At 43.5% G+C, this 26,528-nt stretch overlaps 1 protein-coding gene across 6 annotated transcripts in view; it reads right to left on the bottom strand.

Annotated features, from left to right (window-relative positions):
- Window positions 1–26,528, bottom strand: part of EHBP1L1 (EH domain binding protein 1 like 1) — a 239,038-nt gene that overhangs the window by 90,225 nt on the left and 122,285 nt on the right. For all 6 annotated transcript variants that reach the window (XM_069207892.1, XM_069207894.1, XM_069207889.1 and 3 more), the window contains 4 exons: window positions 12,485–12,580; window positions 11,017–11,070; window positions 9,882–10,060; window positions 5,995–6,140 (listed from right to left, as the gene is read on the bottom strand). In XM_069207892.1, the coding sequence (XP_069063993.1) occupies window positions 5,995–6,140; window positions 9,882–10,060; window positions 11,017–11,070; window positions 12,485–12,580 (475 nt within the window). The remainder of the gene's footprint in view (window positions 1–5,994; window positions 6,141–9,881; window positions 10,061–11,016; window positions 11,071–12,484; window positions 12,581–26,528) is intronic.

The raw sequence follows: 26,528 nt of genomic DNA, 5'->3' as shown, positions 1-26,528 counted from the left end.
GCAAACATCATAAGCTCAATTAAGGAAATATATATATTAAATACCTCGTCTGAAGAGAAAATAGGACACAACCAAAACATATACAATTCAATTTGGTTTTGGAAGGGACAGTGCTTTCATAGCGAAGGGAACCCTGAATGCAAACTGAATGTGACTATTCCTGATTTGAGCCCCAATACATTCTAGTGGGCAGGGGACAGCTTCGGCACAGCTGTACAAAACAAACCCCACAGTGACACCTTCAAATGTGATAAAATATTTAAATATCACATACACTATAACCAAATGTACCAGGTTTTGTTCAGACACTACTGAAATCCATGCACATTCAAACCAGGAATCAGGTCAGAAACAAGAAAGCAAAAACAAAAGAGAAAAGAAGTGTTATTACATCAGTCGGGCAAAGCAATACAAAGGTTGTGCTTGATAGTGAGGGGGAGTTTGGGCCAGACAAGAAAAATTCCTACAATGACAAACACTGCCGTGGGTCCACGAAGGCTGCTACTAGGTGGGTACATGCTGCCCGGGACTGATATGCTTCTCTTTCAGTTTGACTCCTACTGCCAGGGTCTAGACTGCTACTTCTGCATTGAAACCTCCTGCCTAGGCTGAAATATAATCTTATTGTAGCACCTGCTGGCTGGGAGTGCTAGACAGCGCTTTCTGAAAGGACTGTCTGGGTTGGAATATGGCTCTTTCTGGGATTGGAATACTCGTGCTTTAGGGGTCTAGGATACTGGGGTTTAAGGAGTGTAGGATACTGGTGCTTTTGAGCTCTAGGATAGTGGTGTTTTGGGGGTCTAGGATACTGGCGCTTTTGGGATCCAGGATACTGGTGTTTTCTGGGTCCAGGATACTGGTGTTTTTTAGGGGTCTGGGATTGTGGTGTGTTAGGGGTCTAGGTTACTGGTGTTTTAGGGGTCTAGGATACTGGTGTTTTCTGAGTCTAGGAAGTGGTTCTTAGAGGTCTAGGATACTGGTGTTTTAGGAGTCTAGGTCACTGGTGTTTTAGGGGCCTAGGATACTGGTGTTTTCGGAGCCTAGGATACTGGTTCCTTAGGGGTCTAGGATACTGGTGTTTTAGATGTCTAGGAAACGTGTTTTCGGGGTAGAGGATACTGGTGTTATAGGGGTCTAGGTTACTGTTTTTTTAGGGGTCTAGGATACTGGTGTTTTCTGAGTCTAGGAAACCGGTTCTTTAGGGGTCTAGGATACTGGTATTTCAGGGGACTAGGTTACTGGCGTTTTAGGGGACTAGTATACTGGTGTTTTGACGGTCTAGGACACTGCTGTTTAGGGGTCTATGATACTGGTGTTTTCTGAGTCTAGGTTACTGGTTCCTCAGGGGTCTATGATACTGGTGTTTTCTGAGTCTAGTAAACTGGTTCTTTAGGGGTCTATGATACTGGTATTTCAGGGGTCTAGGTTACTGGCGTTTTAGGGGACTAGTATACTGGTGTTTTGGGGGTCTAGGATTCTGTTGTTTTAGGAGTCTATGATACTGGTGTTTTAAGATTCTAGGATACTGGTTCTTTAGGGGTCTAGGATACTGGATTTTGGGGCTCTATGATACTGGTGTTTTCGGAGTCTATGATACTGGTTATTTAGGGGTCTAGGATATTGGCGTTTTAGAGGTCTACGTCACTGGTGTTTTAGGAGTCTAGGACTCTGGTGTTTAAGGGGTCTAGGATACTGGTGTTTTCTGAGTCTAGGAAACTGGTTCTTTCGGGGTCTAGCATAATGGTGTTTTAGGGGTCTGGGTTACAGGCATTTTAGGGGACTAGGATACTGGTGTTTTAGGAGTCCAAGATATTCCTGTTTTAGTGGTCGAGGATACTGGTGTTTTCTGAGTCTAGGATACTGGTTCTTTAGGGGTCTAGGATATTAGTGTTTTCTGAGTCGAGTAAACTAGTTCCGTAGGGGTCTAGGATACTGGTGTTTCAAGTGTCTAGGTTTCTGGCATTTTAGGGGACTAGTATACTGGTGTTTTGGGCTGTAGGATGCTGCTGTTTTAGGAGTCTATGATACTGGTGTTTTCTGAGTCTAAGATACTGGTTCTTTAGGGGTCTAGGATACTGGAATTTTAGGGGTCTGTGATAGTGATGTTTTCTGAGTCTAGGATACTGGTTATTTAGGGGTCAAGGATACTGGGGTTTTAGAGGTCTAGGTCACTGGTGTTTTAGGGGTCTAGGATACTGGTGTTTTAGGAGATTAGGATACTGTGTTTTAGGGGTCTAGGTTACTGGTGTTCTAAGGGTCTAGGATATTGGTGTTTTCTGAGTCTAGGATACTGGTGTTTCAGGGTTCTGGGTTACTGGCATTTTAGGGGATTAGGATACTGGTGTTTTAGGGGTCTAGGATACTCCTGTTTTAGGGGACTAGTATACTGGTGTTTTTGGAGTCTATGATACTGGTTCTTTAGGGGTCTAGGATACTGGTGTTTTAGGGGGCTAGGATACTGGTGTTTTAGGGGGCTATGATACTGGTGTTTTAGAGGTCTAGGAAACATGTATTTTAGGGGTCTAGGATACTGGTGTTTTAGGGGTCTATGTTACAGGTTTTTTAGGGGTCTAGTATACTGGTGTTTTCTGAGTCTAGGAAACTGGTTCTTTAGTAGTCTACGATACTGGTGTTTCAGGGGTCTAGCTTACTGGCGTTTTAGGGGACTAGTATACTGGTGTTTTTGGGGGTCTAGGATACTGCTGTTTTAGGGGTCTATGATACTGGTGTTTCTGAGTCTAGGATACTGGTTCTTTAGGGGTCTATGATACTGGTGTTTTCTGAGTCTAGGATATTGGTTATTTAGGAGTCTAGGATATTGGCGTTTTAGAGGTCTAGGTCACTGGTGTTTTAGGAATCTAGGACACTGGTGTTTAAGGGGTCTAGGATACTGGTGTTTTCTGAGTCTAGGAAACTGGTTCTTTCGGGGTCTAGCATACTGGTGTTTTAGGGGTCTGGGTTACCGGTATTTTAGGGGACTAGTATACAGGTGTTTTAGGGGGCTAGGATACTCCTGTTTTAGTGGTAGAGCATACTTGTATTTTCTGAGTCTAGGATACTGGTTCTTTAGGGGTCAAGGATATTAGTGCTTTCTGAGTCGAGGAAACTGGTTCCTTGGGGGCCTAGGATACTGGTGTTTCAAGGGTCTAGGTTACTGGCATTTTAGGGGACTAGTATACTGGTGTTTTGGGCTCTAGGATGCTGCTGTTTTAGGGGTCTATGATACTGGTGTTTTCTGAGTCTAGGATACTGGTTCTTTAGGGGTCTAGGACACTGGATTTTTAGGGGTCTATGATAGTGGTGTTTTCTGAGTCTAGGATACTGGTTATTTAGGGGTCTAGGATACTGGCGTTTTAGAGGTCTAGGTTACTGGTGTTTTAGGGGTCTAGTATCCTGGTGTTTTAGGGAACTAGGATACTGGTGTTTTAGGGGTCTTGGTTACTGGTGTTTTCTGAGTCTAGGAAACTGGTTCTTTGGGGGTCTAGGAAACTGGTGTTTCAGGGGTCTGAGTTACTGGCATTTTGGGGGATTAGGATACTGGTGTTTTAGGGGTCTAGGATACTCCTGTTTTAGGGGACTAGTATACTGGTGTTTTCGGTGTCTAGGATACTGGTTCTTTAGGGGTCTAGGATACTGGTGTTTTAGGGGTCTAGTAAACATGTATTTTAAGGGTCTAGGATACTGGTGTTTTAGGAATCTATGTTACTGTTTTTTTAGGGGTCTAGGATACTGGTGTTTTCTGAAACTAGGAAACTGGTTCTTTAGGGGTCTACGATACTGGTGTTTCAGGGGTCTAGGTTACTGGCATTTTAGGGGACTAGTATACTGGTGTTTTGGGGGGTCTAAGATACTGTTGTTTTAGGGGTCTATGATACTGGTGTTTCTGAGTCTAGGATACTGGTTCTTTAGGGGTCTAGGATACTGGTTTGATAGGGGTCTGTGACAGTGGTGTTTTCTGAGTCTAGGATACTGGTTATTTAGGGGTCTGGGATACTGGCGTTTTAGAGGTCTAGGTCACTGGTGTTTAAGGGGTTTAGGGTACTGGTGTTTTCTGAGCCTAGGAAACTGGTTATTTGGGGGTCTGGGTTACTGGCATTTTAGGAGACTAGGCTACTGGTGTTTTAGGGGTCTAGGATACTTCTGTTTTAGGGGTCTAGGATACTAGTGTTTTCGGGATCAGGATATTGGTGTTTTCTAGGTTTAGGGTAATGGTGTTTTAGGAATCTCAGATACTGGTGATTTAGGGGTCTAGGAAACTGGTGTTTTAAGGGTCTAGGTTACTGGTGTTCTAGGGGTCTAGGATACTAGTGTTTTCTGAGTCTAGGAAACTGGTTCTTTGAGGGTCTGGGTTACTGGCATTTTAGGGGACTAGGATACTGGTGTTTTAGGGGTCTAGGATACTCCTGTTTGAAGGGTCTAGGATACTGGTGTTTTAGGGATCAGCATACTGGTGTTTTCTGGGTTTATGGTACTGGTGTTTTAGGAGTCTAAGATACTGGTGTTTTAGAGGTCTAGGTTACTGGTGTTTTAGTGGTTTAGGACACTGGGGTTTTCTGGGTCTAAGATACTGGTGTTTTAGGGATCAGGATACTGGTGTTTTCTGGGTTTAGGGTACTGGTGTTTTAGAAGTCTAGGATACTGGAGCTTTAGGGGTCTAAGATACTGGTGTTTTCTGGGTTTGCGATACTGGTGTTTTAGGGGTAAGGGATACTGGTGTTTTAGGGGTATAGGATACTGATGTTTTCTGGGTCTAAGATACTGGTGTTTTAGGGGTATAGGATACTGATATTTAGTGGGTCCAGGATACTGGTGTTTTAGAGTTCTATGATACTTGGGTTTTATGGGTCTAAGATATTCCTCTTACTTTGACAACTTCGGCACTAGTCTAGAATACTATGTTTTACGGGTCTATGTCCTGCTCTTACATTAACACTGCCCAGATCTAAGATACTTATATTACATTCACTCCTTCTGCCCGGGATAATGCTCTTATATTGACATCTGCAGCCTGGAACTGGAATGATGCACCCCATTGATATCTACTGTTCGGAAAGGAAACTCTCTTCTACGCAGTCACCTGCTAGTTCGAACTGGAAGGGCTGATTTTGACGCCAAATGCAGGAATGGTTTAGGAGTAGCACTGGCCCTGAAACTGGGATTTGGGGGAGTCAAACACTGTTCCTGATATGTCTTTGGAGGGGTGAGGTCCAGCAGCACTAAAACAAACAATGGGAACCGAATTGCCAAAAACTGTTATTACAGTAGCTTAAGCTGACGGCAGCTCCCGGTGCTACTTAGATACCGCAGGCTCTGAGATGTTGCTGAGGTGGGTAAACACCGAGTTTATTGTAACGCTTGCTGGTACTCACTGTTGAGTAATGCTGGCGAATTACAACTGTGGCTAGGGAGAATAAAGTACATATCTCACTGTACCACTCAGGGCCGTAAGAAAGACGAGGTAGGCGGGGCTATTTTCCCCAGGCCCCGCACGCCACTGCTAAATCGGTGTATACGCGACATTGTATGATTAGCATGCTTTTGTTTTGTTTTAGATAAGGCAGATAACCTTTGCCGCCACTAGGTGTCGCTATAAAACCAGAGGGGGGTACATGTCTCACGTTTGTGACTTTATACACATATGCTTCTCACAAACCTGGAACCAAGTCGTGGCATCCTGCAAAATAAGTATGTATGTATGTGATTATCGGCAGGTAATGAGATGGAATCCAAACAGGGCCATTTCATCTTTAGGGGGTCGTTAAAAAGTGTACCATTCTATTGGTGTCAATAATTCTTATTCATAGCGTTAAGGCACCACGCAGAAGTGAAGTATAAAATGCCGTGTAATGCCCACCATTCCCCACTATTAAACATATGAGGGTGTGTATTAACAGATCAATAGGAGATGCGTCATCATGTGCGCGGAACATGGGTCAGCCAAGCAGAAAGAAGGTCAGAAAAGCAGGTGTTAGCAGGCTAGAGCTCGGTCCCCACCTACGGGTGCTCCTCCGGGGGATGAACGATCGTCCTGGCGAGACTGCTTTTCATCCTCTTCATCGCTGTCTGCAAAGTCGTCCAGATTGCCGATGTCCGCGGGCTTCACACTCATCAGGCTGGCCAGGCTCTGCATGTCTTCATCCCTGCACCAAAGACCGGGCACAGTCAGGGGGCGCCCTCCAAGCGCCAAAACAGAAACTTGCCACATTTCTCAGTAAAAGGGGGCGGGGGTCGTGGGTTAAACACTCATAACTCTCGCCTCACTCATAACAACAGCCAGAAGATAAGAACGAGAATATAAAATGAATAACACACAACTGCGTATGCACACAAATTATGATTTGCATTCTGAGTTAATGAGTCGAGCATGTTGTAGCTAACAGGCAGGGGTGACCTTTCTGAGGTAGAAATACTGCCTAGTTAGTTACTCAACCATTGTGAAATTAAGACTCAAATTCCACGCCAAAACATTTTAGCCTTGTCAGATTTAGTCACACTACGCTTCAGATCCTACGGTTACCAAAACGTGGAAGACAGAAACATGTAACGTGCCTACTCCGAGCACTATTTTAAAATAATATTTATATTACTGAAGTGCTTGCAGTTTTGGCGACTGGCACTACAGTGCACTGCAGCAAACTGTCAAAAAAACTGAAGGTCACCAATGCTATTTTGTCATAGTTTACATTAGATTACATTAGATTAATAGTGGTATCTGCTCGGTCGTGTATGTTTTTTCATCCATTGGTTTTCATTATTGAAACATGGCTTGGGGATGACCTTGGACCGATCCACCCTGAGGCAATTCCATCAGGATAAAGAAGCCATACCCAGAGGCACACATGCCCCCTGCCTTCTCTACCGCGTACCTAATAATATACAGAACTCTGCCAAACAATGGACCATACTAGCAGCTTCATCAGAAGTATAACCTTAGCAGGTGTATGTATAGCAAGATGAATGTTTGGTTAGACACACCAATAGTGACTCAACCAAGCAGCATCATACCAAGACTGGACACCCGCAATCTGTTAACGTGTTTCCAGATCCAAAAAAAACACAGTGGGCAACACAACGGACATAATTTTCAGCCCTCCTGAATCTGTCAAGCTTAAAACACGTGCACTTATCTCTTGCAGTGACCACCATTTTATCTCTTTGATATATATCTTCGCAACAAAACTTGCTATGACCCAAATACCATTCTAAACAGCACACAGTCACTGGAACAAAGTCAACAGCAGAACTTGTGTCTCACATGACTGAACTCTCACATTCAGGAACAAATAGCAAGAAGCTGTACAATTGGCTGAACAAAGTTTCTGACATGCTGATTCTCCTCAAAGGTTCCATTTACTCAAAAGCAAAACAAGGACAGAAAATGCTGCAATTAATAAAATAATAGAATGAAAAGAAGCTGACCCTTCATCAACATCAATGGAGCAAATCAGAAAGCCTGTTGCTAGAATCCATCCCAGAAACTCAAGAGATCTGTGCATTTCCTACATTCTTCCCTCCTCTACCCCTCCTGGTTCACCCCAAGCCTCAGTTTACTACTATGATCTCCCCAAACCCCCCTACTAAATTCTCCCTCATTTATCTCTCCTTTAACTCATCGCAGACCCCATTTTACTACTATGATCTCTCCAATGCTTTTCTACAGACTCTTCCTTCCTCCATTTCCCTTTACTCATCCCAAACCTCATAATGCTACTATGATCTCCCAATTGACACTTCTGGATTTTTCCCTCCTCTAGTCCACAATTATTCCATTCAATCCAACTAACAGACTTGCGTCCTCCGCTCATATTAAATCATACATCTCTATACTAACTCTAATACTGTACCCATATTCCCCTATACTAATACACCGCTAATCCTTTTGGGTTCCCGGAATGGCGTGCTGCTTGCTGAAAATCGCTTTGATGCCTCGTCAGGAGTAGTAAGCGCTATATACATACAATTACAATTAATCTATAATCAAAAAGGCAAACAAGCTCACTAATCAAGAAGCCTGTCAAACTCCAAGTGCCCCACTTAAGAACTCTCAAGAATTGCCTTAGAGTTTCACAGCCCTGAATGCACCTCAGTAATCAATCTGCAGACACAACATATCATAACTCAATGACAGATCACTTTCTTACCAACAAAGCAAAGGGCTCTGAATCTGACACAGATCACGGCAAAGGAAGACCACATTGCACTTGCATAGCTATAGCAATTGTGACTTTTGAATTCTACAACCTGGTAAAGGTCAGTGGTCCTCGCCATCAGATTCATACCTGCCATAGTTTTTCAAAGAACTCTATCAACAACAGTCACAATATCTGCAATGAACATAACCAGCTATGAAACCAAACCACAATATCATGATTTTTACATTGATGTGCGAAAATATTGTATCCATGATGACGACTACCAGCGTAACATTTAGTGCAAAGATGTGGAGCTTAGAATAGTAAATCTATACTTCCCTAAAAATACTTATATTATTGATATGCTGGCAGGTGATTTTGTGGAAACAGTGTTTTGGTAGGTCGATATAAAAAATACAATATTGTGACATAGCCTCATAGACAATTTCGTAACTACATGCACATCTCTGGAAGACCTCACCGTATCCTACAAAGTCAAAAAGAACAAACATGGCCCATCTGACCGTAAAAACTAAAGGTCAATTTTGTATGGACCATTACCTTGAAAATTGATAGAAAGAGCAGCCTACATCCAGAGCCTGATGGAGCTCCATTGGCTCCCTTTGCCGGCACACTATTCTCAAAACCAGCAGCATCACTTAAAAAGCCATCATGATCAGCACCCCACTTAACCTTGCAGACAAGCAGATATTCTCTGGTGGATCTCAGCACACCAGCAACCACAGCACCATAAGACTGGAAACTAAGAAGTGTAAAAAACGAAAAGGCAAGACAACAGTTCTTTTTCTTCGGTGCACCCAGCATCTGGAACAACATCCCCGTAATGAGTAAGACCAATTTAATGCTGATCAAATTTAGAAAGAGCTTAAGACCCACCATTAGAAAAAACATAACATCACAGTGCATTAACAGTACACTTCTTCTCGCAGACCCCAGTTACTTCTATTAGCACTTGTTGACTGTATGCCTCCATTTCCTCTATACAGTACACTGCTACTTTGGACTAGGTTTATGCTATACAAATACCAAACACATACATACATACATACATACATACATACATACATACATCTAAGCGATACTAAGAATGAGAAGTTGTAATTCCATTTAGATGATTCAAGTTAAAATGCTGCTCCATTCTCCTGTAATACCCCCTCATCTTCCAATGTTGTCTTGTTTCTCAGTCGGCTGTCTCTGTCCCTCATTATAATTTTTTCTTAGACAGAACCAAAATTAGCCAAAATAGTAGAGACTGATTGGGCTTTCCACTGAGAAAAATCAAAGGAAGGAGCCTAGAAAGCCACCTGAAAAACAGTGGCCACATCTGAGGAGGCTGCGGTAGCACAGATTGGGGTCTTTTTTCGCTATGTTTTATGTGAGGGACTGCTCAAATTCCTGCGGAGCTCCATATGTTTTAGGATTACTTGGAAGACAGTAAGAGCAACAACTAAGTAATCAAAGTTACTTTCACTGAATTACAGCACTTTTGCCTCTTGTCATCAATCAGTATGAGTGGCTTCTACTGGCTAAAACTTTTGAAAGAATCATTTTCACAAACACCACCCAAGCCCGAAGCTATACATTCAGTAACCAAGATGAGACTGAAAAGAGGTAGGCCATTTAATTTCATTTAACTTGAGAACTTTATTCTCCCACTAACATCTGCTCCAAATATTGGGTATAGAGTGTGGTGGAGACAGCAAGGAGCTACAATGATGTGAGACTTACGTGGCTTTGCCCTCTCGGAGAAAGACACAGGACAGGGAGAGTTGCAGGGTGGCAGCCACTACCTTGACCGAGCGTGGCTTGAGCTTGAGTTTCAGCTCCGTCTGCGTTGGCGTTGCACTGACAAACTTCTTCATGTTCACATCTACGGAGGCAAGGACCTTCCTTTGACCCTTTGACTCCTAAGGATAGAAGGCGGGAATGCGAGTGAAATCAAACATCAGACACTATTTTGTGAATTCTGTATCTATAAGAGACCGATTTATAAAACGTTTTATGTGACTAGGGTGGTTTACTCTTAGTTTCTGAATTCACAGGCATGACTACTACCTGCTTAAGGAAGAAAGATTTGTAAATTATGCTGCAAGTGTCATAGCCTGAAACCTATGGTGCTGAGGACAGATTAATACGTCAATACGTGGCACAGGAGAGAGCTCAATGTTGCGTCCTTGAGTTAGGCAAACATGCAGCATTAAGGAGAGCGCACTTGTTATAAAAAAGTGGGGTTCAATTCAGGCTTCAGGCCTGTGGAGAGGTTAGCTCACTGTGAGTGTGGTGCCCTAAATTTTATAATCTCGAGCAGCGGTGCTTGGTATCAACGATTGTGGGGACCACAAGACTGTAGGGCATGGGTCAATGAAGTGAATGTAGGGCTCAAGAGAAGTGGAGGGAGAAAAACATGGTGTCAGTGAGTGTAAGGCCTAGGGCACTATCATATTGGGGAGAGATAAGAATGGGTCAGTGAGGGTGGGGCTGCGGGGACTCTGGTACTGGGGCGTGACAAACTTGGTACTGTAAGTGTGGGGACAGTGTCCCATTAGTACAGTGCACAGTTTAACCTGACAATTACACGGGATGCTTAAGCTGCGATAAGGAGCACGGGAAAGATCACGCCAGCCCTCAAGACAGAAAACAAGCCTGAGAGAAGGCCTGGTCTTTTGTTTAGGCGTCTGCCCTCTCTTTCATGCATCATATGCTGTTTTCTCCATCTTCTTCTCATTGCTTCAAATCTTTACCATACTTCTGCTCTCCTCTCTCTTTGGGCTCCTTGCATTTCTAAATGTGTAATTTCTGTTGTGAAGTCCCTTACCCAGTCACATAATTTGCTTGTATTAGCAGCTAAAATTGGGTGACATACGTTTTCAATTACAAAGGTCCATTCTTTATCTTCATACTCCTCCACATGGGGGTCCTGGAACACAAAAAGTCAACTGATGAGAAAAGCTGCACTCAACAACTAAATGTTTTTAAAGCACCGAAAGGTTAGCAATCATGCATGCTAGGGGAATTGAAATGACTAAAATAAAATTCTGCCATCAAATATATTTCATAATGGTGCCCCATCCCCAAAATGAAGACATTGTATGGATTATGGCGGCCAGTGACATTATCTGAAGTGTTGTGCCCTATTCTAAGCATCTCAACTAGAATATATTTGCCATGTTTGTGTGCCACTAGTACAGTACAGAACCATGTATAGACCTCATCTGGACTTGTTTGTCCCATACTGGAACAACATCCCCATATCCATCAGGAATGCACCAACCCTGCTCCAATTTACGAAACAGCTTAAGATACACCACTTTAAAGAACACTATGGGCCTGATTCTAACTTTGGAGGACGGTGTTAAACCGTCCCAAAAGTGGCGGATATACCACCTACCGTATTACGAGTCCATTATATCCTATGGAACTCGTAATACGGTAGGTGGTATATCCGCCACTTTTGGGACGGTTTAACACCGTCCTCCAAAGTTAGAATCAGGCCCTATATCATGATGCAGTAACTGTCCACTCTTATTCTTAGAATCCAGCTACTTTTCTAATCACACACTGTGGATATGTTTGCCTTTGACTCCATTCAGTGGTCCGATGCCGTTGATACATACAATACTGGATGTAGACCTCATCTGTATCATTCTAACTGATACTAGGTGTTAATCTGCAGCACGTTGTGTGGTTTTGGTGGTGTTGTGTGGACAACTGTGTACATTTCTAATATCCTAACCTTGAGTACCAAGAATGTTCAGAATGTTCCGTTCTGAATGTCTCCAACCATTGTGCCCAGTTGTCAAGCCACAATCTAGAGCACAGCTTGGAATATTGTGTGCATATCTCTTGACTACATCAACAGTATTATTTCTCATTTGATAGCCAAAGCTGGTATATGTTTCTAGTGTTAAACTTCACATCTAGAGGGTGTGCAGTGTTGATTTAAGGACGACCTATCTAGAAGAATAAAACAGATTAAGGATAGTCCAGAAGATAGAAATAACTAAATTATTGACTTGTAGAGGAAATATGGAGTATGAAAGAGAAATGCAAACTTCTCAGCGGCATAAATGGAGTACAAAAGTTGCATATTTTCCCATAAGGACAACTGTTTAAGAACCAGCCATCAAGACACAAAACTGCAGAAAGAGAGATGGTAATGTGTACTTCCTCAGAAAACTGTAAACATACTAAATCAAGGTATATAAATCAAAAGCTGTCTCGACCGACAGGTGTAGTCAGAGTAGAAACGTACAGTGAAGAATTTAGACCAGTGAACTCTTGTATGCAAAATAGGTCTTTTATAGCTGTGCAGAAAGGTTGAGTGTTGTTACCCGGTACAGTGTCACACTTATGTCGACGTTCTCTGGCACCATCCACACTACTACTCCTCGGTAGGGGTTCTTGATGCCCGGCTGCCAGCTGTGGGGCTAAGGGAAAAGAGAACAGAAGAAGATTATACCTATCTGTGTAATGACCAGGCTGAGGTTGGCCCATATACATGTCAGTCTAACACACGCTGTTCTTCCAGCCTCTCTAGATGTAAAGCTTTCACTCATTCTCAACGCACGTCCTCATCTGAGATAATATAACCTCAAAAGACCATTAATGTACCCACAGGACGATCTCTAACAATCCAGGGGAAGCAATTAACTTCTTGTGTGACTTCCATGTCTACTCACAGAATGGATGCAACCAAGGAATGATATCTTTTCAAACTCAAGATGCACCCTCTCCAACTACCAGACATTGCACCATACTCAATGCACTGAGACGCTCAAAGCATGTTACTATTTTACATGCAGGGTAAATATTTTCCCAAGGAATGCCACATGTTTTCTAGGTCGAAACGGCGACAGCATACTACGTGGCCTGGACTGAATCTTTATCCTTAGAGAGGAACTAGACTGGTGAAACATTTCCTCTTTTTGAAGGATACTAATTAAGATATTCAATCCCAGCTCAGACAGGCCCTATGCAGTTGCTTCCTTGCACTGCAATTTGCATTTCATCTTTTTATTTGTAAATCATGATCACTTGTCACTTTGCACGAGCACCTCTTTTGCACTTTCTTCACCTAATGGAACAACCAATACCATGCTTAAATTATTTGTATAAACTACAAAACTTTATTATATACAATACTCTGACAAATTAGGCTCTGGTGTTGTATGTCTTGTCTTTTCTTTGTTCTCCACAGGGATTATTATGTGATAATTAATGTTTTGTTTCTTGAGTGAATTTGTTTTTCTAAATTAAATTGCAGTCCCGCCAGGACTAGTTCGTTGTTTGTACTTCACTAAACAGATGAAGTTATCAGAACTAAGGGATTAGAGTCACAAAGCCAAATATTTTTCCATAAACGTGTAAGACTACAGAAGAAAATCCAAATAAAGCACAAACATGAGTTGTTCATAGCATCAATTTCACCCGATAAAATCTTTTGGCATGTTTGCGGTGAAAAAAGTGCATAGTTCCAATATTTACCACCTTGGAATGTCAGTAAACATGTATTATTACTGCATTATCTCCCAATTCAAGTGCAGAACTCAACGCAGTGTAATAATACTGCGCCAATAAATATAGCACTCCACAGTTTCAGTATTTCCTGATTGCGGTATTATTGCACCAAAAAAGGAGTAGAAATCAGACTCTTAAAACTGAACAATCTAACACATAGCTTTTCGACATACTTGCTCAGTAGAATCTTACTAAACATGACTTTTCCCAACCCATGGATCTGACAAACCTAGTAAATGGTTTTTCACAAGTTCAGAGACTGAACTGACTCAACCTTTGACTTCTCTATGTGAACCATTGTAGGTAAGTAGAAGGCAAACCTAGCTACTGCACAACAAACTGCTATACACAGTAATAGAGTAGGGAAGCATTTTAGCTTGTGAGCATGGGGAAAAAGGAGTGCATCATGATTATTTATCATAGTTAAGGAAAACTGAGGTAGTTCTTTTCTGTGGTCTAGAAGGCTGTAAGAGGACGAAAAACGTGTTACCTATAACTCTCATTCTTCAATATTAGTATCTTTCATATATATATATCTATATGTTAGGTTAAAATGGTTTAAATGGTTGAATCATCCCTGCTGTCGAGGTGGGAGTCTCATGGTATATTCTGAAGTAGTGGAAGTAATTAACATAGCTTGCAATGGCAAAAGGCATTGACTTTAATAGCTTATCCACATCCTTTATAAAGAAACAAACTCCAGCCAATCAGGCAATAGCACCCTCTACAACACTCCCAGCAGAGGCATCTTCTCTCAGATTGGGATGCATGTGAATCTATGAAAGATACCAATACCGGAGAACGAGAGTTACAGGTAATTAAGTATTTTGTTCTGCAGTACTCAAGTATCTTTTGTAGATACACATACTTGAATCAGAATAGATAGCTGTTAAAAATATGTTTAGCAAAATTATGTTGTGAACCCAATAGCGGATGGTGGGTACAAGCTTACACTATTGTTGATACCAGGCTCATCTTATTGGAAAAGATGCCAAGTACTGCTTGCCCTACAGCTGTATCACTGCGCTGTGCCTCATCCAGACAGTAGTGCTGGGTGAAAGTATGACGGTTCTTCCAATTTGCTGCACCTCAAATACTTTCGATAGGCACTCCAGCAACCAGGGTCTCCCCTTGCAGAAACTGCCCTTGTTGAGTGTGCTTTAGACATTTGTTGCCAAGGCCTACCAGCCTTAGAATGGCAGAATTGTATTGCTGTTGCGATCCTCTTGCTATGCTGGCTTTGGAAACCAGACGCCCTTTGTTATTGTTTGCATATTCCACGAATATTTGGTCTGTGTTTCGAAGATGCTTTGTATGTTGTAAGTAGAACTTCAAACATCTTTTTACATTGTATGTAAAGTCCTTTCTGCAGGTGTCTGAGGATTCTGGAAAAAGTCTTAAGCACAACAGGTTTGTTGAGATGGAAATCTGTTGGAAGAAAATTAGTTACTTACCTGTAACTGCAGTTCTCCAGTATTGGTATCTTTCATAGATTCACATGCTTGAATCATCCCCGTCATCGAGGTGGGAGCCTCATGGTAAGTTTAAATACATAAAGCAGTAAGTCAGTAAGTTTAAAACCAGTAGGCCTCAGTAGGCCTTATAGGTTATTTTACAGTCTATCCACTTTGTTTTGTGAAAAGACCCAAACTTCAGTGTCAACCAATCAGGATTCAGCCCCTCCCAAACACTCCCAACAGAGGCTGAATTCTCTCGGATTTTCTAGTAGAAGTGTGAAGTTTAATATCTGTATAATAGGGGAGCCTCTGAGGGGAGGAGCGTGGGTCGCATGTGAATGTATAAAAGATACCAATACTGGAGAACTGCAGTTACAGGTAAGTAACTAATTTTCTTCTCCAGTATTGGATCTTTCATAGATTCACATGCTTGAATCAGAATAACGAGCAGTAATGTTTGAGAATTAGCGAATTAATTTGACTGTCATTTTATCGTCATTCTCTAAGTGATCTCAATCACGTTAGTATAAATTTATATATATATATATATATATATATATATATATATATATATATATATATATATATATTATATAACAATAATAGAAAAAACCTGTATGGCAGAAAATTATGATACAATATGTGTCGTTGTTGTTTTGAGGTCTACAACATGTTAACACAATATGAAAAAGCGTTGATCTTACGACTAATTTGAAGCAAAATCTTAGAGTAAAGCACACTGTGATATAAAATTATATATTAACAAGACTGAGAAACAATATCGAACATACCTTGAGTGTGGTGGTGGGATGTGGAAGAGGCTCACCTTAACGAAACAAATGCCTCAGTACTGCCTGTCCCACTGCTGTATCAACGTTACTCGTTTCTTCGAGACAATAGTGCTTTGTAAACGTATGCTGGCTGGACCATGTGGCCGCTCTGCAGATGCTATGTAGTGGCACCCCCGCAAAGAGTGCAGCTGAAGTGGCTACCGATCTTGTAGAATGGGCTCTCACCTTGCTGTGGAGCGGTTTACCAGCTTTAGCATGACAGAATTGAATTCCCAGGCCAATCCATCTGGCTATAGTCTGTTTGGACACCGCATGTCCCTTTCTCGTTCCGCCAAATGCAACAAATAATTGGTCAGACTGACGGATGACTCGTGTTTTCTGTAAGTAAAACTTTAGACACCTTTTTATATCCAGGGAATGTAATGTCCTCTCGGTTACCGCTTGTGGGTATGGAAAAAAGGTTTTCAAGATGACTGGTTCATTCAAGTGAAACGTTGAGGGAACTTTCGGGATGAACTTAGGATTTGTTCTTAGGATCACACCGGAATTTGTAAATTGGAGGAAAGGCTCTTTGATAGTGAAAGCCTGAATGTCGCTGACTCTTTTGGCTGAAGTAAGAGCTAGTAGTAACGCTGTTTTCCATTAGATGAATTTTAGATCGGCTCTGTGGATTGGCTCAAAGGGAGCTTTCATGAGCTGCATTAATACAACATTCAGGGACCATAACGGCGGAGGTTTTTGGACTGGTGGGAAAACACGAAAAAGGCCCTTCATGAATTGTTTGACAATTCTTGTGGAGCATAATGAGACCATGTGTGGTGATCTACGGTACCTCGAGATTGCTGACAGATGTACTCGAATGGAGGAATATGAAAGTCCTGACTTTGCCAAGAGCAAGAGATATGGAAGTATCTGCTCTGGAGGAGCGGAAAAGGGATGTATACCTTCTGCTGCACACCATATACAAAAACGTTTCCATTTAAGTCTATAGGTTTTGTTGGTAGTGTCAGCTCTAGCGTTTGCTAAGATGTCTCTACACTCCGAGGAAATGTTCAGATTTAGATACTCATTGTATTCAGGAGCCAAGCCGACAAGTGAAGAGATGACGGATCTGGATGCCTGATTTGTCCCTGGTGCATCGTCAAGAGAGTCGGACTCTGTCTGAGTTGCACATGTGGCTGTCGGAAAGCATTAGGAGCTCCGTGTACCAGACCTGTCTGGGCCACCTGGAAGCTATGAATAGGAGGCGACACCCCTACGTCTTTATTTTGTTGATGACTCTCGGAATGAGCGGGATCGGAGGAAAAGCGTAGGCATAGACCCCGGACCATCTCATCAAAAACGCATTCCCCCACGAACCTTTCTGGGGAAGCCAACTTGCATAATACTGGCATTTCTTGTTCTCTAGTGTGGCAAATAGGTCGAGGTTTGGTTTGCCCCATAAGAGAAAAAGTCGATTGAGAAATTTCTGGTCTAGCTGCCACTCCTGATAAGGTATCACGGCCCTGCTCAGGGTGTCTGCCAGAACGGTGGTTTGTCCTGGCACATGCTCCGCTTTGAGTGAAATATTGTGCTTGATGGCCCATGTCCAGATTTCTTGAGCTAGCTGCGAGAATTGTAGGGATCTCGTGCCTCCTTGCTTGTTTAGATAAAACATGCTGGTTGTGTTGTCCGTCCTGATTAAGACGCTTGAACTTTGTAGTTTTGGCAAGAAAGCTTTTAGAGCTAAGTGTATCGCTTTGAGTTCTAGGTAATTGATGTGGAGTTGAACCTCTTTTGCATTCCAGGATCCGCTGATTTGCAGGTCTTGGCAGTGTGCACCCCATCCTTCGAGAGAGGCATCCGTTGTTACTATGTAACTGGGTGTTTGATGAAGGAATGTAAGTCTGTTTGACAAATTGGTTAGTGTCGCCCACCACCTCATGGTGTTCTGCATTAGAGGTGTTATGCGAATTCTGTCTTTGAACGAACCATTCACCTGGATCCACTGTATGTCCAATTGCTCTTGCAGGGGTCGCATATGGAGCCTGCAGTCTGGGACTAGCGGAATGCATGTTGAGATCATCCCTAGCAATGATTTGTAGATGCGGACTGAAACAAACTTTTTTGTAGAGAGTCTGCGTGCCAAGGAGGTTAGTTTTTGTTTCCTCTCGTGAGACGGGAACGCCTTGCTGTGGACCGTGTCTAGTATTGCTCCTAAGAAGTTTAATACTTGTCTGGGGTGATGCTGAGACTTTTGGTAGTTGACGACAAACCACAGGCTGTTTAACAATTGAAGGCAATGCGAAACATGACGTATCACTTGCGGCTTTGAGGGTGCCTTTATGAGCCAGTCATCCAAGTAAGGAAAAACCTGGATACCCGACTGGCGGAGATGCGCTGCTACTGGAGCCAACATTTTTGTGAAGATTCTGGGGGCAGATTTGAGACCGAATGGGAGAACTCGAAATTGGAGGTGCATACCACCCACTCTGAACCTGAGGAATTTGCGGTGGTTGCGGTGTATGGGAATATGAAAGTAAGCATCCTGGAGGTCTAGGGATGCCATCAGATCTCCAGCATTTAAAAGACGCAGGACATCTTGAAGTGTTATCATCCTGAACAACTGTTTCTTTAGAAACTTGTTTAGCGCTCTTGATGGGGCGCCAGTCCCCGGAGGGTTTCTTTACCAGAAAGAAGCGGGAATAGAATCCTCTGTTCTTCTGAGAAAAAGGGACTGGCTCTATCGCTCCTTTGCCCAGCATCACTTTTACTTCCTTGAGGAGTTGGTTCATCCTCGGGGGCGGTGGGCCCAATGGAGGAACAGTTGATGGTGTTTGCGTGAATTCCAGAGTATGACCTTTGGCCACTATATCGAGCACCCATCTGTCTGATGTTATAGCCGCCCATTGAACAAAATAGGAAGTGATGCGACCTCCAACCCTCGATATTGGTGGGGGGAGACTGCTGGAATGACTAGCGTGTCATTGTTTTCTGTCCGTATCTCTTCCTCGGGCAGCTCCTCTTCCTCTAGTTGGATGTTTATAAGCTGCGGCCGGTGGTAACCTGTAATGCTGCTGTTGCTGGTGGTACTGGTGTCGTGATCCTGTGGAGGAATACGGATACTGGGATCTGTACTGTTGGTATCCCCCTCGAAAGGAGTAACCTCCTCTTCCCCTTGCTCCACGAAAAGGTTGCTTTTTATATTGAAGGGTACCTAGAGATTTTGCCGTATCCGTATCCGTTTTGATGGTTTGTAACATGTCGTCGACATGCTTCCCAAACAAACTCTCACCATCAAAAGGCATGTCGAGAACGCAACTCTGGACCTCCGGCCGAAATGATGTAGCCTTTAGCCATCCTTGCCTGCGCAAGACTGCTGCGCCAGCCAATTGCCTGAACCCAGTTAAAGAAATGTCTATTGCACTGTCTATAATCCCTGCGGCAACCCGTTCTCCCTCCTGCAACACCTTTTTTGCTTCCACCTTGCCATCCTCTGGCAAGAGATCCAAGAAAGCAGACATGTCTGCCCACATTTGGCGATCATATCTTCCCAAGATGGCGAGGGAGTTAGCTGCCTTAACTGTGACCACTGCTACAGAGGAGAATTTTTTACCAATGTTGTCTAATTTCCTCCCCTCCTTGTCTGGCAGAGATGCTATAGGTGCGGAGGGGTTTCTGGAACGTCGCTGCGCTGCCTGTGATATTACTGAATCAGGTTTTGGCCGTGACACTAAACAGGCCGGAGAATCATCCGGGGCCTTGTACTTCTTCTCTAACCTTGGCATTTGTGAAGGCACTGTAGCAGGATTCTTCATTGCCTTCAAGCCTTCCTGCCATAAGAAATCTACTATCGGTATCGCCCTTACCGATCTCTTTGATGGTTCTTTGAAGTCGTAAAGGAAGCACTCTGTTTCATGAGAGACGATTGAAAAGCCAAAACGCTTTGCCACTCTCTTTATCAGATTATGAAAACCTCCTATGTCTTCTGGAGGCGAATCCACTTTACCTGCTGGCGGTGGAGATGGTGTGGGGATGAGATAATCATCCCATTCACTAGTCACAGAATCTCTTAGCTCAACCTCTTCTCTTTCGTCGTCTGACGAGGGATGAGCTTCTTGCGTTTGGCTAGTTAATGGTATGCTAGCCTGTGGTGTTTCCGAAAGACTGGTAGTCTGGGTTTGACGAGGTGTCTGGTAGCTTTCAGGTCTAGGTGGCGTGGTCTGCGTTGATGGTGGAAACCTTCTATAGTAGTCACTGAGCACATATTGTAGGTCCGCCACTAGTGTGCTAGGCATGGAGAGGGGCGATTGTTGCTCTGCCTGTGGGTAGGATGTTGAAGCATAACTGGGCTGTTAATGCTGTTCGTCTTCGTCATCAAAATCCTGGCACTTGACATGGAGTTGAGACGGGCTACTCGCTGCCCCAAACATTCCTTCGTTTTGGGAGTATGCGTCATCATCATCATCATCTAAGAGATGTTGTGGGGGGTATGGCAATACCTTGCTTGGGGAGGTATGCATTGGCAGAATATCGGAAGCTTTGTCCCCCATGGTGATAAGTGAAAGAGGTAAGAATCTGGTTGAGTCGTCCTGAGGATAAGGCAGAATAGTTGACGATTGGTGCAGTGGAGTACCCAGGAGGGTCGATGGTCTATACATTGCCAGTGCTGTGGACGATATGCTCGTCAACGGTTCCCTCGTCGACAGTTCCCTCGTCGACAGTTCTCTCGTCGACAGTTCCGTTGTCGACGGTGTCTTTGTCGACGGGTCCTTCGTCGACGGGCCCTTCGTCGACGGGCCTTTCGTCGACAAGCCCTTCGTCGACGGGCCTTTCGTCGACGGGCCCTTCATATACGGATCCTTTGTTGGCGGTTCCTTCGTCGACGGTGTCTTTCTCGACCGTTCTTTCGTCGACGTATCCTCTGTCGGCATCTTAGTCGCCAACGGCGCCGTCGTCGGCAGTGTATTCTTAAACCTCATTGAGAGGTGCTTCATAGACGGGAGTGCCCTGGTCGATTGGTGGACCCAGGAAGCCTCTGCCGTCGACGATGTGTTTTCCGACAAAGCCTTTTAAAATATTTTTGCCGTAATTATCGTCGACGATAACGGCGACGACGTCATGATCATCGGTAAGACCGCCGTTGTGAACGTCGACGACACTGTCATAGATGTCACCGTCAACACCGTTGTCGACGGGTGCTTTTTCCCTGAAGAGACTTTTTCCGGCTCTTTCTGGGGTGACAGAGACAGGGATGCCTTTTTTTAGGTACTTTTCTATGTAAAGGCGTAGTAGGCTCTGAATGAACCTTTTTTGGCAAATTTTTGTGTGTCTCTGAATGGGAAACATCCTTTTTTGTCTCAGAAGAGACTTGTTTTATCTTTTTGGCCATCTTCCTTGGTGGCTCATCAGATACTCTCCCTCTTTTACCTGTTCTTTTCTGAGGGTGAGAAGCATGAGATGACGCTTCACTTTCGTCTGAGGAAGGATGCTCCATGGCTTTCTGTTTTTGCAGCCATAACAGAAGTCTACCCTCAAGGTCCTTGAGGGTTTTTTGACTAAAGGTGCGACAGATCTTGCAGTCTCTCACCTTGTGGTCTGGATGGAGGCAGTATATGCATTTCTTGTGGGGGTCATCAACATGTAGTCTCTTCTTCCCACAACTGTCACAGTCTCTGAACAGACCCTTTTTTGTCTTTTCAGACATGATAAAGCTGGAAACCTAGGTTCCTGAGAGAAACAATTTTCAGTCAGAAATAAAGTAAACTGAGCAGAGCTCAGGGAGACACCCTTCACACGACGTGCAGTAGAAAATCTGAGGGAATTCAGCCTCTGTTGGGAGTGTTTGGGAGGGGCTGAATCCTGATTGGTTGGCACTGAAGTTTGGGTCTTTTCACAAAACAAAGTGGATAGACTGTAAAATAGCCTATAAGGCCTACTGAGGCCTACTGGTTTTAAACTTACTGACTTACTGCTTTATGTATTTAAACTTACTGTGAGGCTCCCACCTCGACGACGGGGATGATTCAAGCATGTGAATCTATGAAAGATACAATACTGGAGAACTTTAGGTATTGCCTTGGGATTAGTTCAGAGAATTACAGTATTATTTTTTAATTGTAAGAAAGACTATCTAATCGTGAATGCCTGGAGCTCACTCACTTCTTGCGGAAATGCGAGCTAAAAGCAAAAACAGTTTCCATGTTAGGAACTTGAGTTCTGCCCTGGGTTCGAAATGACTTTTCATAAATTGTGACCGTGCTGTGTTAAGTTGTCATGTTTGTGGAGGTGACTTTATCGAAGGAAATACTCTGAATAATCCTTTAAGAGATTGTGTGACTAAACTGTTAGACAAAAGGAAAGGAGATCCTGCAGTCCTTCTGTTTCTCAAAATGGCTGCCTGATGTACCTTAATGGAAGAATGTACCCGATCTGACCTGAGAAAGATGGTATGTCAAAGTCTGTTCTGGAGACGATGTGATATGATGTAAATTGGAGTTTTGTCACAATAAGCAAAAAAGCTCATGTGATACATTTTATTTGTAGCATCAGCTCTGGCTCTTGCAAGGATATCCCTGCAGTCCTGCAAGATATCTAGGTGTTGAAGCTCATGGTATTCAGGAGCCAAGCTGATAAATGCAGAGAAGTCTGGTTCTGATGAAGGACCTGTCTATGTTTCATTGACAGCAAATTATTCTGGGGCTCCAGCTGGATGTAGTTGTCCTCTGACAACAGTGGAAGCTCCATGAACCAGTATTGTCTGAGCCATCGTGAAGTAATGAGTATTAGCAAACAGAGTTCCATCTTTATTTTCCTGAGAAGCCTAGGAATAAGAGGATTTGGGGGAAAATTATACGCTTAGATCCCTTGACCCTTCTTGAGGCTCCCAGCTTGCGTAAAAACAGCATTTCTTGTTCTCTTGAGATGCGAAGAGATCCAGTTTTGGCTTGCCCCATCGCTGGAATATGGCATTCAGAATTGGTTGATTCAGTTCCCATTTGTGACAGCTCTGATGTGCTCTGCTTAAAGTATCCACCAAACAGTTGCTGACTCCCGGTAGATGTTCTGCTGTTATAGTCACTTGATTCTCTAATGTCCATTTCCATATGTCTTGTGCCTCCTGTGATAGGAACTGAGATCTCATACCTCCTTGTCGACATAATGCATAATGGTGGTGTTGTCCATTCGTATCAACACTGTGATCCCTGTATCCTTGGTAAGAAGGCTTGGACAACAAGTGAGATCGCTCTGAGTTCCAGGAAGTTGATATGCATTTTTTACTGCATCAGATTTCATTTGCCATTTATTTGAAGATCCTGTAGATGGGCTCCCCAGCCTTCTAGAGAAGTGTCTGTTGTAATGACGTATTCATACATAAGAGATAAAAATGTAAATCCCGATGAGAGATTGTTGGAGTTTATCCACCAAGGAAGATATATTTCTTAATATTGGTGTGAGCTGGATGACATAGTTGAATAAGCCTTTCACATGGACCCATTGCATATCCAGTACCTCCTGGAAAAGGCTAATTTTTAGACAAGCATAAGGCACTAGGAGAATTGCCGACAACAACATGCCAAGAAGAGATCTGAGAAGGCAAACTGAAGCAGACTTTCTATTTGAGAGAATGCGAGCCAGTGTCATGGGTCTCCTTTGTCTGGGGTCAAGAATGCTTTGTCTTGAAATGTGTCTAGAGTTGCTCCCATAAAATGTATCCTTGTTGAGGGAGAGAGCAGAGACTTTTGATAGTTCACTGTGGGTCCCAAGGTTTCGAACGTCTGAAGTCATGTTGCTGTAGCTATCAACTCTTGACGAAGGGGCCTTTATTAGCCAGCCATCGAGATATGGGAAAACTTGAAGGCCTTTTTGTCGTAAGTGGGCTGCCACTGGGGCAAGACATTTTGTAAAAATCTGGGGAGCAGATCTGAGACAAATGGGAACGCTTTGAATTGGTAGTGAGTGCCAGCTATTGTGAATCTGAGAAATGTGCATTGATTCGGATTGATAAAAATATGGAAATAGGCATCCTGCTGATCTAGGCTTGTCATGAAATTTCCATGATTGAGGAGGTGCAGAATTTCCTGGAGGGTGATCATATAAATGATTGCTTTTTTAGGTACTTGCTCAGCTTTCTGAGATGCAGAATGGAACGCTACTCCTCTGATTTCTTCATGACCAGGAAAAAACAAGAGTAGAAACCCAATCCTTCCTGAGAGTATGTCACCTCTTCTATGGCAGCCTTGTCTAACATAGCCCACACTTCCTTTCGGAGAAGATGAAGATGAGATGGCAATGATCATTTTGGTGGAGTGGGAGGTGGAATTTAGGTGAACTCCAAGGTATGGCAATGTGTGATGAGATCCAGGACCCATTTGGCCGCAGTGATCTTCCTCCATTGGCAGGAATAGTGGGAAAATTTAGCTCCCACAGGATGAAGTGCTGCAGAGGGTGTAACCAGCACTATGACATTGTCACTGCCTCCTGCCATTGCCTTTGGCTGAGGCTGAGTCTACTTTCTCCTCGGTGTCTCCTTGGAGTAAGCTGCCGCTGGTGGGGCTCGATATAGTTGGTGCTGCTGTAGGTAGATCAAAAGGGCTGTTGGAAGGATTGGTACGGCTGATACTTCTGGTATCCTCCTTGATAGGAACAGGTTTCTCATCCACGAACCCCAAGAAAAAGTGTTTTCCAGAACCGTAGATTTCCTAAGGACTTAGCTGTTTTGGTATTAGCCTTGATCGCTTGAAAGGTGTAGTCGACATGCTTGCCAAACAGGGCCTCAGGCCAAAACGTTGATGTCTGAGCACTGCTGATCCTGCAAGCTGTCGGAATCCTTTTGAAGCTATGTCCATAGTGCAATCTATAATTCCTGACACCGATTTTTCCACCTCCTTCAGAATCTTTTTTGCTTCTGCTTTTGTGTCTTCTGGCAAGAAGTCCAGGTCCAGGTATGTGGCGATGTCTGACCACATCTGGTGATCATATCTATCCAGAACTGCCGGACAATTTACTGCTCTGACAGTAGTACCTGGCATGACTGAGAACCTCTTTCCAATATTATCAAGGCTTCTACACTCCTTGTCAGCTGCTGTTGAGATTGGTATGGATGAGTTCTTCGACTAGCATTGAGAAGCCTTAGTAATAACAAGTCCAGTTTTGGATGTCCTATTAGACAACCTGGCGAGTCTTAAGATGCTTTATATTTTTTGTAAATTCTTGGGAGAACCACTGTAATCGTGACTGGCATTTTCATAATTTTAATTCCTTCCTGCAATATATAATCCACTCTAGGGATTGCACTTACTGTTTTCCTGGACTGTTCTTTAAAATCATACAGAAAACAATCTGGCTGCTTGATAGTGGTTGGGAGCTGAAAACTCTTGTCCGCTCTCTCCATGTGCATGTGGAAACTGACAATGTCCTCTGGCAGAGAATCCACTGGTTGCGGTGCCAGAGGAGAAGGTGCTGGAATGAGGTAATCGTCACATTTGTTGGTTAGAGATTGGGTATCTTGAATTTCACCTTCCTCCATATCATCATCAGAGAAGGATGGGTTGTCCTAAGTGGGCTTGGCAATGCGTGCCCTTGGGGTCATCCTTGGAGTAGCCGGTAGCCTAATACGCTTTGGTGACCTAGGTGCAGGTGTTGGTGCACCTACCAGTGACAATGGCGCTCCTGTTGGTGTTGGAAAGCACTTACAATAATCCTGGAGCATGCCCTGCATATCTTGGACTAAGGCAACAGGATCTTGGACCATGCCCTCTGGTGCTGAAGAAGGAGTGAAGTGGTGGAACTGCTCCACATATGGTTGTGAATGTTCAATATATTGTTGCCCTTGACAGATAGGTTCATAATAGCCCTCTTTATCTTCACAGTCTTGATACTTTGCATGCAGCTCTGATGAACTGTGAGCTGCACCAAAACGCCATTGATCATCTTCATCCAACTCCTCCACACCCAACAAGTGACTAGGTGGCAAAGGAGACACCTTGGTAGGAGAGGTAAGTTCTGGGCAAAGAATATCTAGTGTTGGCTGGTTCCTCGTCGACTGTATAGTCGATAGTGGCGATGACGATGTAGTGGTCAAAATCAGCCTGGGCAGCTTCTCAGCCTTAGTCATCGACGATAAAGATATCCTCTCGCCTGGTCGCATTGGTGACGCTGTCATTATCGTAGATGGTGGCAAGGTCGCCGACAGTGTCAGTATTGTCGCTGTCAACGTGACTGTCGTCATCAATGGAGTGGTCGTCGATGACGCAACGGTCATCACCGGCGAGGTGGTAGTCGACACAATGAACTTGGATGACATGGTAGTCGTAGTCAATGTTTTGGCTTTCATTACCATCAATGATGATTTTGACAGCATTACCATTGTCAGCGATGTTCTCACAGTCAGTTTGTGCTTTCCAATGACTGGTACTGAAGAGGATTTTGTAGGCTTTAATGCCAGGGCTACAGATGGAGTTGCAGGCTCAGATCTGGATTCGGAGGAAGCCCTTTTTCTTTTTTCTCCATGAGAGGAGCCTTTCGAAGTTACATGATGTGTCTTTTTTAAGGCTTTCCTGTGTCCCTGTGGTGACCTCACTCTCTTTTTTGATTTTTTCTTGTGAGGCAACAGAACAATCATTATCCTC

This window comes from Pleurodeles waltl, chromosome 9, assembly GCF_031143425.1.
Source record: "Pleurodeles waltl isolate 20211129_DDA chromosome 9, aPleWal1.hap1.20221129, whole genome shotgun sequence".
Lineage (NCBI taxonomy): Eukaryota > Metazoa > Chordata > Amphibia > Caudata > Salamandridae > Pleurodeles > Pleurodeles waltl.
Note: the sequence above shows the minus strand (reverse complement) of the source record. Positions and strands in the feature narration are given on the sequence as shown.